The sequence below is a fragment of the Hemiscyllium ocellatum genome, chromosome 8 (genome assembly GCF_020745735.1).
Source record: "Hemiscyllium ocellatum isolate sHemOce1 chromosome 8, sHemOce1.pat.X.cur, whole genome shotgun sequence".
NCBI classification, from domain to species: domain Eukaryota; kingdom Metazoa; phylum Chordata; class Chondrichthyes; order Orectolobiformes; family Hemiscylliidae; genus Hemiscyllium; species Hemiscyllium ocellatum.
Window position 1 is genome coordinate 25,196,960 of NC_083408.1, and position 16,604 is coordinate 25,213,563.

General features: G+C 44.3%; 1 protein-coding gene across 2 annotated transcripts in view; it reads right to left on the reverse strand.

The window, feature by feature from the left end:
- The window catches only part of zfyve1 (zinc finger, FYVE domain containing 1), a 100,532-nt gene extending 86,571 nt beyond the window's left edge, over positions 1-13,961 (reverse strand). For both annotated transcript variants that reach the window (XM_060828701.1, XM_060828702.1), the window contains exons 1-2: positions 13,396-13,961; positions 677-1,181 (exon numbers count right to left, since the gene is read on the reverse strand). In XM_060828701.1, the coding sequence (XP_060684684.1) occupies positions 677-1,181; positions 13,396-13,869 (979 nt within the window). In that variant the 5' untranslated portion in view covers positions 13,870-13,961. The remainder of the gene's footprint in view (positions 1-676; positions 1,182-13,395) is intronic.
- Between the last annotated feature and the right edge of the window lie 2,643 nt (positions 13,962-16,604).

The following is a 16,604-nucleotide window of genomic DNA, read 5'->3' on the forward strand; positions in this document are numbered from 1 at the left end:
ATTTGCAGGGGCAGGCTCGAGGAGTTGAACAACCTAACTTATCCACTGGAAAGCCCTCAAGCAAGCCAGAACACTGGCTGCTTCTCATCAGGAATCATAGAAGGAAATGTAGGTTTGGCGCTACCAACTTAAAATGAAACATAAAATAGCACTTTCACTTTGTCCTGGGATCATTTAAACAATCCACTCAAATCTGAAGCAACTAATTTCTACATTAAGACAACACACACAAATGTGCAAAATAATGCAGGACCATACTTTTGATCATAATTTAACGTTCTGAAGTTGGTGCTGTTTTTAAACAATTCATTCATACTTGACATCATACTAACACTGTTCAGTGATCACATGACTTAATCCTGTGGTGGGCAAAACATCTTTTGGTTTGACAGAAACATCCTGTGATGGTAAACAACACTCATGCTGTTACTACATAGTAGAAGCTTCACTTGTTATTCAAACTTTAGAGAATCCTCCCCATTCCATCCCATATCATCCAAAGTACATGAGTCACTTTTCAAGACCAAATTCATGAGTGCATGCAATATAGTCAGAAAAGGCAAACTTGGATGTACTTGTTCAAACATCTATTAACTTCATTTCTGAATGAAACAAAAATCAAGATCTGGTTCTATAATATTCTAATTGAACAACAGAAGATTATTGTACAGCTTACCAGATCCCAGTAATTTAGTATGAACTGTCTCATGGAAGATTATGACTGATGGTCCCAGAGTAGATAATGGAACATCCAATCCACACCTTGCAGTGGTAGCTTTCAACTCCTTTGTAAAATGTTTAAGGTAGGCTTCAGATGCGTCACTGAGAAACTTAAAGAGGTCATTGTGTAATCTGTCTGCACGAGTTCTGTAAATAATTATATCAGATATTGCAAGTACTTTGAGGAGCAGTCTTGTTCTTTGACCAAGGTTGACTGTTGCTCCCAGTAAGCCTTCAGTGTCAATGACAACAATATGATGAACATGATCATACGCTGCCCACACACCAACTGTGCAGGATTCCTGAGCAGGGGAGGTCTTGAAAACTTCATGCCCGTAGAAAAAGGTATGGTTAAGGGTATGAGATTTGCCATCACCTGTGTTGCCAAAGATTGAGACTACTTTGAGGTTTTCATCTGCTTTGCAGCTGAGTTTCTGAATGAATTCCTCTTCATCTGCCACCTAATAAATACAGTTGGCAAACTGAGATTACTTCTGCAAATTCAACTAAAATGACAGGATTTCATACTTGCATGTTAAAGCAACACAAAAAAAAATGCATTTCAGACTTGAACATTACTGGAACAAAACTTAAGCATATATTTTTGAAAAATAACAAATGTATCTCCTATACATTTTCCTGAGCTGCACAGCATTGAGAAACATGATACCAATCATCCACTAATGCTAAGAACAAGCTGTCATACAACTCTATTTAACACTGCGTAGCCATGGCAGGCAAGTTTAAAGATTTGCAGGTTAGATAGATTGGCCATGCTAAGCTGATCCATAACATCCAGTGATGTGCAGGCTAGGTGGGTTAGCCATGTTAAATGCGGGATTTAGGGAAAAGGGTAGGGGGTGGGATGCTCTTCAGAGGTTTGGTGCAGACTTGATGAGCCAAGTGGCCTCTATCTGCACTGTGAAGATTCTATGATTCTTAAAGTCCCCTGGCCCTTATGGACTGAATCCTAGGACCTGAAAGAGGTAGCAATAGAGAAAATGGATTGCTTTTCATTTTCCAAAAATCCTTAGATTCTGAAGATGCATCAGAGGATGGGAAATCTGCCAATGTGACACCTCATTCAAGAAAGGGAGAGAGGCAGAGAGTGGGGAATTATAGGCTGATTAACCTAACATGTATTGATGGAAAGTTTTGGACTCACATTTTTCAAGGAAGTCTCCACCAAATTGAATTGATAATATCTGTAGGTGTTGTGTTTTTGGATCTCCAACATTCAGCAAGGTACCTCACAAAAGGTTAAGTGAAAAGGGAAAATCCTATTGTTTTCAAGATAGTACATTGGGATGGATTGAGTACTGGCTAATGGGTGGAAGTGGTGAGTCGGGTTAAGGGAATCTTTTTCATACTGGCACTGAAACCAGTGGGATCTTCTCTGAACCCTTTCAAGTTTCACAACATCTTTCCGATAGGAAGGAAGCCAGAACTGCACACAATATTCCAACAGTGGCCTAACCAATGCCTTGTACAGCCACAATATGACCTCCCAACTCTTGTACTCAGTACTCTGACCAATAAAGGAAAGCATACCAAACGCCGCCTTCACTATCCTATCTACCTGCGACTCCATTTTCAAGGAGCCTGAACCTGCACTCCAAGGTCTCTCTGTTCAGCAACACTCCCACGGACCTTACCATTAAGTGTACAAGTCCTGCTAAGATTCGCTTTCCCAAAATGCAGCACCTCACATTTATCTGAATTAAACTCCATCTGCCACTTCTCAGCCCATTGGCCCATCTGATCAAAACCATGTTGTAATCTGAGGTAATCTTCTTCACTGTCCACGACACCTCCAATTTTGGTGTCATCTGCAAACTTACTTACTAACTATACCTTTTACGCTCAGATCCAAATCATTTATGTAAGTGACAAAAAATAAAGGACCCAGCAGTGATCCTTGTGGCACTCCACTGGTCACAGGCCTCCAGTCTGAAAAACAACCCTCCACCACCACCCTCTGGCTTCTACCTTTGAGACAGTTTTGTATTCAAATGGCTAGTTCTCCCTTTATTCCATGAGACCTAACCTTGCTAATCAGTGTCCCATGGGGAACCTTGTTGAATGCTTTACTGAAGTCCATATAGGTCACATCTACCATACTGCCCTCATCAATCCTCTTTTTTACTTCTTCAAAAGACTCAATCAAGTTTGTGAGAAATGATTTCCCACGCACAAAGCCATTTTAATTATCCTTAATTAGTCCTGGCCTTTCCAAATAAGTGTACATCCTGTCCCTCAGGATTCCCTCCAACAACTTGCCTACAACAGAGGTCAGGCTCACCAGTCTATAGCTCCCTGGCTTGTCCTTACTACCCTTCTTAAACAGTGGCACCACGTTAGCCAACGTCCAGTCTTCTGACACCTCACCTGTGACTATCGATGATGCAAATATCTCAGTAAAAGGCCCAGCAATCACCTCCCTAACTTCCCACAGAGTTCCAGGGTACACCTGATCAGATCCAGGGGATTTATCCACCTTCATGCATTTCAAGACATCCAGCACTTTCTCCTCTATAATATGGACATTTTTCAAGGTGTCACCATCTTTTTCCCTACATTCTACATCTTTCATATCCTTTTCCACAGTAAATACTGATGTAAAGTACCTGTTTAGTATCTCCCCATTTTCTGCGGCTCCACACAAAGACCACCTTGCTGATCTTTGAGTGGCCCTATTCTCTCCCTAGTTACCCTTTTGTCCTTAATGTATTTGTAAAAACACTTTGGATTCTCCATAATTCTATTTGCCAAAGCTATCTCATGTCTCCTTTTTGCCCTCCTGATTTCTCTCTTAAGTATACTCCTACTTCTTTTATACTCTAAGGAATCACACAATCTATCCTGTCTATATCTGACATATGCTTCCTTCTTTTCCTTAACCAAACCCTCAATTTCTTTCATCATCCAGCATTCCATACACCTACCAGCCTTTCTTTTCACCCTAACAGGAATATACTTTCTCTGGACTCTCGTTATCTCATTTCTGAAGGCTTCACATTTTCCAGCCGTCCCTTTATCTGCGAACATCCGCCCCCAATCAGCTTTTGAAAGTTCTTGCCTAACACCATCAAAATTGGCCTTTCTCCAATTTAGAACTTCAACTTTTAGATCTGTTCTATCCTTTTCCATCACTATTTTAAATCTAATAGAATTATGATCGCTGGCTCCAAAGTGCTCCCCCACTGAGGTGACACCTCAGTCACCTGCCCTGCCTAACTTCCCAACAGTAAGTCACGTTTTGCACCTTCTCAAGTAGATACACCCACATACCGGATCAGAAAGATTTTCTTGTACACACTTAACAAATTCCTTAACACTATGGCAATTCCAGTCTATGTTTGAAAAGTTAAAATCCTCTACCATAACCACCCTATTATTCTTACAGATAGCTGAGATCTCCTTACAAGTTTGTTTCTCAATTTCCCACTGACTATTAGGGGGTCTATAATACAATCCCAATAAGGTGATCATCCAAATAAGTGGGCAAAAAGTTGGCAAATGATACGCATTGTGAGAAAATGTGAGAAAATGTAAAGTTCTCAATTTGGAAGAGAGAAAAGATTTTTCAAATGGAGGAAAAACTGCAGAAAGCTGCTATAGAGACTTGGGGGTCATTGTGCACAAAATAGGGTCAGCTAGCATATATGTTCAGCTGATAATAGAAAGCTAATGGAATGCTGGCCCTTATAAGATGCTTCCTGCTTCCAAGTGCAAAATGCTGGTGAGACCACATCTGGAGATCTGTCAAAACCAAAGACAACTGCAGATGCTGTAAATCAGAAACAAAAACAGAAGATGCTGGAAATGTTTTGCAGTGTCTGTGAAAAGAAATAAAAGTTAACATTTCAGGTCCACGGCCAGACCTGCTGAACTTTTCCAGTAACCTCTATTTTTTTTCTTCTGGAGAACTGTTATCATTTATGGTCCCCTTATTTATGAAAAGATAATATTTTGTTGGAGGTAGTTCAGTGAAGATTTATTCAGATTATCTCCCAGTTAGAGAGGATTGTCTTATGAGCAAATATTAAAAGGTTGTAACTCCAATCATTCGAATTCCTCTCCATTCTGGGTGATCATTCTGGTCTGTATCATCACTATTAATGTCTCTCTAGTCAGAAAAACTTCTCGTTCACGTAAAAAAAGTCAGAAAAGCCATATCCACTGCACAAGCTTGTTCCTTCTCTTACCTTCTTTCACTGCAAGTGGGCAAGATCAACATTTGTTGCTCAATCCTAACGCTCCAACAAGGGGTGAGGCCACATTGGACTTTGTACTGGGCAATGAACCCCTTCACTTGACAGATTTGGAGGTAGGTGAGCACTTTGGTGACAGTGACCACAATTAAGTTATGTTTACTTTAGCGAATCGAACGGGATAAGTATATACTGCAGAGCAAGAGTCATTGCTGGGGGAAAGGCAATTATGATTTGATTAGGCAAGATTTAGGTTGAATACAATGGGAAGGAAACTGCAGGGTGTGGGCACAACTGAAACGTGGAGCTTATTTCAAGGACCAAGCTACTGGGTGTCCTTGATCAGCATATACCTGTCATTCAGGGACGTGGTCGAGCAAGGGAACCATGATTTACAAAAGAAGTTGAATCTCTTGACAAGAGGAAGGAGGATGCTTATGTTAGGATGAGATGTGAAGGGTCAGTTAGGGTGTTTGAGAGTTACAAGTTAGCCAGGGAGGACCTAAACAAGGAACTAAGAAGATCCAGGAGGGGATATGAGAAGGATCAAATCAGGTATATCAGGAATAAAAAGAATGATGAGAGAAAGATTAGGGCCAATCACGGATAGTCGTGGGAAGTTGTGCATGGAGTCCGAAGAGATAGAAGAAGTGCTAAATGAATATTTTTTTGTCAGTATTCACGCTGCAAAAGGACAATGTTGGCAAGAAGAATACAGAGATACAGGTTACTAGACTAGACAGGATTGAGGGTCAAAGGAGGAGGTGTTATCTATTTTCACACTTTCCAGAATTGCTAAGTCACCTGGGCTGGATGGGATCTATGCAAGGATTCTTTGGGAAGCCAGGGAGGAGACTGCAGAGCCTTTGGCTTTGATCATCGTCACTGTCTACAGGAATAGTGGCAGAAAACTGAAGGATCACAAATGTTGTCCCCTTGTTCAAGAAGAGGAGTAGAGACAACTCTGGTAGTTATAGACCAGTGAGTTTTCGGTTGTGGGTAAAATGTTGGAAAAAGTCATAAGAGATCACCTAGAAAGGAATAAGTTGATTAGGGATAGTCAACACGGTTTTGTGAAAGGTAGGATGTGCGTCACAAACATTATTGTGTTCTTTGAGATGCTGACTAAGCAGATGGATGAGAGTAAAGCAGTTGATGTGGTATATATAGATTTCACGAAAGTGTTTGCTAAGGCTCCCCACGGTAGGCTATTGCAGAAAATACGGAGGCATGGAATTGAGAGTGATTTAGTGGTTTGGCTTGGAAATTGGCTGGCTGAAAGAAGTGGTGGTTGATGGGAAATGTTCATCCTGGAATTCAGTTACTACTGGTGTATCACAAAGATCTGTTTTGAGCCCACTGCTGTTTGACACTTTTATAAATGATCTGAATGAGAGCATAGAAGAATGGGTTAGTAAATTTGCGGATGATACGAAGGTCAGTGAAGTTGTGGACAGTGTCGACGGATGTTGCAGGTTATAGAGGGACATAGAAAAGCTGCAGAACTGGACTGAGAGGTGGCAAATGGATTTTAAGTTGGATAAGTGTGAGGTGATTCACTTTGGAAGGAGCCACTGGAATAAACAGTACTAGGTCAATGGTAAGAGTCTCGGCAATGTAGATGAGCAGACAAATCTCGGCATCCATCTACACAGATCCCCGAAAATTGCCACCAGGTTGATAGGGTTGTTAAGAAGGCTTTTAGTGTGTTAGCTTTTATTGGTAGTGGGATCGAGTTTCGGAGACACAAGGTCATGTTGCAGCTGTACAAAACTCCGGTGCGGCCGCACTTGGAGTATTGCATACAGTTCTGGTCACCGCTTTATAGGAAGGATGTGGAAGATTTAGGAAGGGTTCAGAGGTGATTTACTAGGATGCTGCCTGGTATGGAAGGAAAGTCTTAAGAGGAAAAGGTGAGGGACTTAAGGCTGTTTTTGTTAGAGAGATGAAGGTTGAGAGGTGACTTAATTGAGACATATAAAATAATCAGAGGGTTAGATAGGGTGGAAAGTGATAGCCTTTTTCCTTGGATGGAGATGACTCGCGAGAGGGGACACAGCTTTAAATTGAGGGGTGATAGATATAGGACAGACGTCAGAGGTAGCTTCTTTACTTCAAGAGTAGTTTCCGCGTGGAACGGCCTGCCTGCAACAGTAGCAGACTCGCCAACTTTAAGAGCATTTAAATGGTCATTCGATAAACATATGGATGAAAATTTAATAGTGTAGTATAGGCTTCAGATTGGTTCCACAGGTCACGCAACATTGAAAGCCAAAGGGTCTGTACTGCCCTGTAATGTTCCATGCTTTATGCCCTCAGTTGGAACTACTGTAGCCCAAAGGCCCACTGTTCTGTTCCCCACCCTGAGATGAAATCTAAAGCTAATCTTAGATGAATGTATCCCTGATCTTACACAGTCGAAACAAGCTACTCCTTTCTGGCCTATGTCTATGTAATGGGGGAAGTTTGCAATGAAGGGTTTCAGTTCCATTCCCTAGATAGGTACAAAGATGTTTTAAACCCCACATTAGTATGGTAAACTCTCTCGGCACCCTTTCAAAAACTTTGCAATCAATACCTATGTGGGGGATATAACACAGGACACAGTACCCAATTGAGGTCTGCCATAGTCGCATAAAAGACCAAATTATAAGCTTTGTCTTAGATTGTTAACTGTGCTACAAATCCACTTTCGGATCTCATTTACTGTGATTATTATTTCAGGGCACTGTTCATGAATGTTTGACAGCCAGCTACTACAATGTCCCTATCTCTCCATTTTAATATTATTTAATGTCCTGAAAGCTACGCTCATCATTTGTCCTGGACATGTCCATAACACAACATCATTCTCAGATAAACTCTGCCTTGCCCCCAGATTAGAGACAAAAAACTGCAGATGCTGGAATCTAAAGTGGACAGGCAGGAGGCTGGAAGAAAACAGCAAGCCCAGGCAGCATCAGGAGGTGGAGAAGTCAACGTTTCAGGAGTAACCTTTCTTCAGGACTGTGGGTGGGTGTGGGGAGACTGCAGATAAAGGGGGTGGAGGGGGCAGGGTGGTGAAGTGGAGAGAGGTGAAGACAGGCAGAGGGTACGACCTGATTGGTCAATGGGAGGAATGAGTGGTAGAGAAGAGTGAAAGGGAGGGGAGGGGCTGGGAAGGAAGTCAGGAGATGGAAAGGCAGGTTATTTGAAATTGGAGAACTCAATTTTGAGTCCTCTGGGCTGTAGGCTACCCAGACGGAAGATAAGGTTTGTTCCTCCAATTTGCAGTTTGGTTTGTTGTGGCAATGCAGGAGGCCAAGAATAGTTATAATGGAAAGGGACTGTCAAGGGGAATTAAAATGGACAGTGACTGGGAGGTCCAGTTGGCCCCTGCAGGCCCAGCTGAGATACTCGGCGATCCATTCCCTAAGTTTATGCTTGGTCTCCCTGATGTAGAGAAGACCACAACAGAAGCACCTGATGCAGTAAGGAAGAGAGGCGGATGAACCTCTGTCTCACCTGGAAGGACTGTCTGGAGCCCGGGATGGAGGTGAGGGGGTGATGTGCCGGCAGGTTTTGCATCTTTTCCGGTTGCAGAAGGTACCTGGGAGTTTGGGCGGTTTGGTGGGGTGAGTGGCACAAACCAAGGAATGTCAAAGGGAACAGTCCTTGCGGAAGGCAGAGAGAGGTGGGGAAGGGAAGATGTTCTTGGTGGTAGGGTCTAGTTGGAGTTGCCAGAAGGGTTTAAGGATGATGGGTTGGATGCGGAGACTGGTAGGGTGGTAGGTGAGGACAAGGAGGACTCTGTCCTTATTGCATTCGGAGGGGGATGGGTTTAGAACAGTGGAGCGGAGAATGGAGGGCTAACTGGATGACAGAAACAGGAAAGCACATTGTTCAAAATAGATATCTGGTATGCTTGGGAACGTCTACTCATCTGAGCAGATCAAATTGGGAGAACAGGATGGAGTTCTTGCAGGATACTGGGTGGCAGGAGGTGTAGTCCAGGTAGTTACGGGAGTCTATGGGTTTGTAGTAAAAATCCATCTGCAGATTGTCACCGGAGATGGAAATGGAGAGGTCAAGAAAGGAGAAAGAGGTGTCTGAGATGGACCAAGTGAAGTTGAGGGTGGGGTGGAAGTTGTGGGCCAAGTCTATGAACTGCTCCAGTTCAGCCTGGGTGCAGGACACTGCGCTGATGCAACCATCGATGTAAGGGCGGAAAACTTGGAGCACAGTGCTGTGTAGGGATGGAAGAGGGACTGTCGATATGGCCAACAAAAAGGCAGTCATAGCTGGGGCCCATCTGGGTGCCCATGGCAACCCCCTGGATTTAGAGACAATGGAGGGAGTTAAAGGAAAAATTTTCGGTGAGGCAGAGGAGGGACTGGATGGATCTGATGGAGAGGAAGAAGTGGAAGGCATGGAGGCCATCCTTGTGGGGTGTGGACGTGTATAAGGACCGCACGTCCATAGTGAAGATAAAGCGCTGGGGGCCAGGGAACTAAAGAGATAGGACATGGTGTCGGAGAGTTGGAATTTGGCCTCTGCGACATTGAGGTCTGTTCTCCAGACTACCTGTTTTATCCGTGAGTTTGATGGTGAACCAGGGGTTGGTGCAGAGTGCTGCACATTTGTTGGGGGTGAGGTGGAAGTGGTTGAGGAAAGTGGAGAAATTGAGGCTTCCGACATCACTCGGCAGTCAGCAATGAAGGGGTCTAGGATGGGCACAATGTCAGCAGTGGGGTGGGCAAGTGGAGGAGGAAGGTTGAAGGTGGAAGAACAGGTCCTCAGAGAGAGGTTGGGACCTTTTGTCCCCCAGATTACTATGTCAGCCATGAGCCCAATCTTCTATAAATCAAGGCAACAAGAAATGCTGAAAATCACAGAGCTCTGAAGAAGAGTCAACGAGACCCAACACTTTAGCTTGTTCTCCCTCCAAGGATGCTGCCTGACCCGCTGTGATTTCCACTATTCTTTTATTTTCAGTTCAGGTTCTAGCATCTGCAGTAATTTGCTCTTCTACAAATCAAGATCCACCTGAAACTGCTGAATCATCCACAGTTCCATCACTTTGGTAACACTTTCTATTATCTGAAAACGGGCAAGTCATGCCCACAAACCCTTCATTTAGATCACTGATAAGTAATAAATAGATAATAACTGATAGCATTAATTCCTGCGAGACATCATCAGTGAACAATCAAATATAAACAATCCAAAATTACATGCTGCTTTTAGGCCTCCCAATCAGTTCTCAATCCATCAGATGTAGCCATTGTTATCAGAACCCCTAATCTTTCAAAAAGGCTATTGCATGGGACACAATCAAAGGCTTTTCATGTTGCTGAGTTGACAAGTTTTATCATTTTACCATTCAATAAATTCATTGTTTTACTTGACCAAAGGGCTGCTTTCTCATTAGAGAAAGATAACTGATCCTGGTTTAACCTGAGGGTCACCACACTTGAGACAAGAGACATGGCTGCAAAGCAGAATCCTTCCGCAGAAATGGAAATTGAAACTACGCTATCAGGCATCAGTCTGCATCATAAACATATCATGCAACCAATTGAGATAACTAGCTCCTGCCCTTTTACCTCCTTCTCATTCCTGCCTGAACACCGTGTATCCTCGAATATTCAGCTGCCAGTCCCACACTTCTCTCAACCATGTTTCAGTGACAGCTATTATATCATAATTCCATGTTTTAATTAGTGCTTTCAACTCATCTGCCTTGTTTGTTAGACTCGTAGCATTGAGATCCAACCTGCCCTGTAACTTAACTGACCCATAATGTCTATACCTTCCTGACTCACTTGCTATCACTTTAAATTTTCGCCATTCACTTCCCTTGTTGAACGTACTGTCTAGCTCCCAAATCTGTCAAGTCAGTTTCAACGCTCTCCAACATCCTGAGCAAACCTCCGGAAGAATGTTGGTCCCATTTTTAGACTAGATCAGATTCCCTACAGTGTGGAAACAAGCCCTTCGGCCCAATTAGTCCACACCTCCCTCCGAAGAGTAACCCACCCAGACCCATTTCCTCTAACTAATGCATCTAATTCTATGGGGAATTTAGCATGAACAATTCACCTAACCTGCACATCTTTGGGCTGTGGGAGGAAACTGGAGCACCCGGAGGAAACCCAAACAGACATCGGGAGAATGTGCAAACTCCACACAGACCCGGGGCTGGAATCGAACCCAGGTCCCTGGTGCTGTGAGGCAGCAGTGTTAACCACTGAGACAACACGCTGCCCCTTCTGATTCAGGCGCAACAACATCTGCCCTGTACAGCTCCCACCGCCCTCAAAATCATATCCAATGTCCTAGAAATCTAAAGCCCTCCCTCCCACATCACCTCCAGCCATGGAGTCATCTGGGCTATCCTGCAATTCCTATACTTACCTGCATGTAGCACCAGAAGTAATTCAGAGATTACTATCTTTAAGGTCCTGTTCTCTAATCTTTTTCCTAGCTGTCTAAATTCTGCTTTCAGGACCTCATTCATTTTTCTGCCTACATTGTCAGTATCAACATATATCACGATCTTGGTCTGTTTGCCCTCCACCTTCAGAATACACTACAGTTATTCAGTGACATTCCTGGCACCAGGGAGGCAACATACTATCCTGGAGTCTCTTTTGCAGCTACAGAAATACCAGTCTGTTCTCCTTACAATTGAATCTCCTACAATTGCAGCCCTGCCATTCATTTTTTTATCCCTGTTGAGCAGAAGATCCACACACGAAGTTGGCTAGCACTGCTACTATACAGTCATCTCCCCTAATGGTATTCAAAATGTCATATCTGTTTGAAAGGGGGAAGGCCAAAGGGGACTCCTGCATGACCCACCTCCTCTATACTGCTTGGTGGAGAACCATGCTTTTTCTGTCTGCTATGTGCACCCGAGATGTGAGCACCTCACTAAACATTCTATCCACCACACGCTCAATATTGCAGATGTTCCAGTGAATTCACCAGCAGCTCCAAAGTATGATTCAGCAATAATTACAACTGGAAACACTTCACCATGGACAAGTAAAACTTCCATAATTTACCATACAGTACAAGAGGACCATATCACAAGTGCAAGCTCTGCTGTCATGACTTCTTTTAAGCCCTTGTGCAACTCTTTTTTAAAACAAGAGGTTTATGTAAGAATACTGCTACCTTACCTCCTTTACCCTAATTTACTTACATTTCTTTATTACATTGGCCCTAGACTTCCACTTATTCCTGTTGTTTCTCAGTTAATCTCTTCTTCTAAAAATGTGCACTTTCTAAAAAAAATGAACCAACTGATACACCACTTTCCTGTGAAATCACTGCTTTCATTTGTTTTTTCAATCAGGAGCCTCCTGAAGATAAAGTTATTAAACTAAGATTCCCCTCCTTCAGCTTAGTTGAAGTTAAAGAACATTGTCCTACAAACTACAAACAAAAACAACAAAATACCTCAGGCTGAATTCACTCAACTTCTGCACCCAACCATTCATGTCAAGTCATATGAGGAGTGTTTGAGGTCTCTGGGTCTATACTCGATAGAATTTCAAAAGACGAGGGGGATCTAATTGAAACATACAGAATACTGAATGGCCTTGACAGAGTGGATATTGGGAAGATGTTACCATTGGTAGGATTAAAAGGCATCTGGATGGGCATATGAATAGGAAGGGTTTAGAGGGATACGGGCCAGGTGCTAGCAGGTGGGACTAGATTGGGTTGAGATATCTGGTTGGCATGGACATGGGCCAAAGGGTCTGTTTCCATGCTGTACATCTCTATGACTGTATGAGGGCACAGCCTTAGAGTAAAGGGAAGGCCTGTTAGAACAGAGACAAGGAGAAACGTCTTCAGCCAGACTGGTGAATCTATGGAATTTATTGCCACAGAAGGCTGTCGAGGCCAGAAGTATATTTAACACTGAGATAGACAGGTTCTTCACTATCAAGGGTTACAGGGAGAAAGTGGGAGAATGGGGTTGAGAAACTTATCAGCCAATGACTGAATGGCAAGACTGACTCGCTGGGCTAAATGCCCTAAATTCTGCTCCCGTGTCTTGTGGTCTAGAGATGTGAGGAAAAACCTTTTCCACCCAGACGGTTGTGGAAATCACTAACTGAAAAAGGGTGAGAGAGGTAGAGGCAGAGACCCTGATGATATTTAAACGGTATTTAGGTGTGCACTTGTGATGCCAAGTGGGAGTTAGAATAGTTAGATGGATTTCTTTTTGCTTGGACAGGCGCGGGCACGATAGGGTCGATGGATCCTTTTCTGTGTTGTTGATCTCTGCTACTTTATCCTCCCTCAAAAACTGGGGAGGAAGGGGCTCTCTCAGCAGTCCCTCGGATACCTTCCCTGCTTTTGTACTCCATCCCCTCAAGCACTGAGCTCTAGTTACTACCTTATTCGGTCTACAACCTCCCACCCACTCCCCTGTTTGGTCCAGATATTAAAAGGCTTCCTTCACCTGGATCTGTTCCTGCTCATCCACCAGAAGGAAGCTGCTGGTGGTCTGGCTCCTCAGATTGTCAAGTTCTGCCTGTTGTTTCTGGTCCTCCCCAGGCCCGGCCTCGGCCTCCGGCTGCGGGTAGTTACTGACCGGGTGCTTGCGGCGGTTCGAGTGGCCCCGGCGGTGGCACTCGGCGCACACGTTGACCTTGCAGGCCAGGCAGCGGCAGCAGGCCCGGCGCCGGCCCCCGCTCGGCTTGTTGCCGTTGCACTGGTCACAGTACGGGAGGTGCCCGGGTCTCAGGCGGCTCCTCTCATGGTCCCGGAGTCGGGGCTGACTGTGCAGCTCCCGCTCACACACGGCGCACTGCAGGCTGCCGCACTCATCACACTCGAAGGCCGCCTCCGAGCCGCTACACGCGTAACTCTCCTGACAGCGGAGCAGCTGCTCGGGCCCCGCAGCTGAGTTTGAGGCCCCGATGCCCCCGCTCATTCTTCTCCTGTTCCTCAGCTGGGCACCGACACCCGAATCACAACAACACAATTCAGCCTCGACCTCGGCGACTCACTCGGGTTACGATCCGGCTCCTTTCGGCGCGTCGTTCGGGTTCGGGTTCGGCTCCTTTCGGCGCGTCGTTCGGGTTCGGGTTCGGCTCCTTTCGGCGCGTCGTTCGGGTTCGGCTTCGGCTTCGGCTTCGGCTCCTTTCGGCGCGTCGTTCGGGTTCGGGTTCGGCTCCTTTCGGCGCGTCGTTCGGGTTCGGGTTTGGCTTCGGCTCCTTTCGGCGGGTCGTTCGGGTTCGGGTTCGGGTTCGGGTTCGGCTCCTTTCAGCGTGCCATTCTGCTTCGGCTCCTCTTGACGAATATCTCGAGTTCGCTCTCCTTACTATCTCTGATTTGGAGATGCCGGTGTTGGACTGGGGTGTACAAAGTTAAAAATCACACAGTACCAGGTTATAGTCCAACAGGTTTAATTGGAAGCACACTAGCTTTCGGAGCGACGCTCCTACATCAGGTGATTGTGGAGGGCTCGACGTTACACAGAATTTATAGCAAAAATTTACAGTGTGATGTAACTGAAATTATACATTGAAAAATTGGTTGTCTGTTAAGCCTTTCATCTGTTAGAATACAGTGATAGTGATAAAGAAACACTGCAGGCTTTTACATTTGAGGTGCACATCTAGAAACCTTTTGTAAACTGAATTAAAAATCACACAACGCCAAGTTGTACTCCTATGGGTTTACTTGTAAGCACTGGCTTTCAGAGCGCTGCTCCTTCATCAGCTGCTTGTGATGTACACAATTGTAAGACACAGAATTTATAGCAAAAGTTTACAGTGTGATGTAACTGAAATTATACTTTGAAAAATACCTTGATTGTTTAAGTCTCAACTTTTAGAATGGCCATGTTAGTTTCACTCCTTTCATACCTAAATCACAAAACTTTTTTTAAAAGTTGCATTCTCAGGTTAACTTTAACAATTGGTGTCAGCCCTGGTAATGTGTTGAAGGTGTCAGCCCCTGTTGATTAGATTACTTAGTGTGGAAACAGGCCCTTTGGCCCAACAAGTCCACACTGACCGTCTGTAGAGCAACTCACCCAGACCCATTCCCCTACACCTAACACTTTAACGTGGCTAATTCACCTAACTTGCACATTTTTGGACTGTGGGAAGAAACTGGAGCACACAGACACGGGGAGAATGTGCAAACTCCACACAGACAGTTGCCTGAGGTGGGAATTGAAACCAGGTCTCTGGGGCAGCAGTGCTAACCACCGTGCCACCCACTGTGTGCTGTTGTCTGCGCCATAATGTTTAGATGGATTCTGATCTAAAAAATGAGTAGGTGATAGTAATAGTGACCATATTTTGGTTGCATTTACTTCAGTGATGTAAAGAGATAGGTATATACCCAAGGGCAAGAGTTATAGTTGGGGGAAAGGCAATTATGATGTGATTAGGCAAGGTTTAAGATGCATAGGATGGGGAAGGAAACTTCAGGAAATTGAAATGTGGTGTTTATTCAAGGAACAGCTACTGCGTGTCTTTTGATAAGTATGTACCTGTCAAGCAGAGAGGAAGTGGTCAAGCAAGGAAACCATGGTTTGCGAAAGATGTTGAATCTCTTGACCAAGTGAAAGAAGAGGGCTTATGAAATATGAAGGTTCCGTTAGGGCATTTGAGAGTTACAAGTTAGCCAGGAAGGACCTAAGAAGAGCCAGGAGGGGACATGAGAAGTCTTGGGCAGGTAGGAACAAGGAAAACCCTAAAGCTTTCTATAGGTATGTCAGGAATAAAAGGATTACTAGGGTAAGATTAGGGCCAATCAAGGACAGTACTAAGAAGTTATGCATGGAGTTACAGGAGATAGGAGAGACACCTAAATGAATATTTTTCATCAGCATTTCCACTGGAAAAACTGTTGTCGAGCAGAATACTGAGATACAAGCTATTAGACTAGATGGGATTGAGGGTTACAAGAAGGTGGTGTTGGCAATTCTGGAAAGTGCAAAAATAGACATATCCCCTGGGCTGGGTGGAATTTATACTGGAATTCTCTGAGAGGTTAGAGAGAAGATTGCAGAGCTTTTGGCTTTGATTGTTATGCTGTCATTGTCTACAGGAATAGTGCCAGAATGCTGGAGGACAGCAAATGTTGCCCCACTTGTTCATGAACGGGAGCGGCACGGTGTCTCAGTGGTTAGCAATCCTGCCTCACAGCACCAGGTTCGATTTCTGCCTTGAGCAACTGTCTATGTGAAGTTTACACATTCTCCCCGTGTCTGCGTGGGTTTCCTCCGGGTGCTCTGGTTTCCTTCCACATTTCAAAGATATGCAGGCCAAGTGAATTGGTCATGTTAAATTGCCCAAAGTGTTAAGTGTATTAGTTAGGGATAAATATAGGGTAAGGGAGTGGCTCTGGGTGGGTTGTTCTTCAGAGTCGGTGTGGACCTGTTGGGCTGAAGGGCCTGTCTCCATACTGTAGGATATCTAATCTAAGGAGGGGAATAGAGACTACCTTGGTAATCATACACCAGTGAGCCTTACTTCAGTTGTGGGCAAGGTGTTGGAAAGGATTGAGAGATAGGATTTATAATAATTCTAGAAAGGAATAATTTGATTAGGGATAGTCAACACAGTTTTGTGAAGGGTAGATCATGCCTCACAAACCTTATTGTATTCTTTTGAGATGATGACCAAACAGGTGGATGAGGGTAAAGCAGTT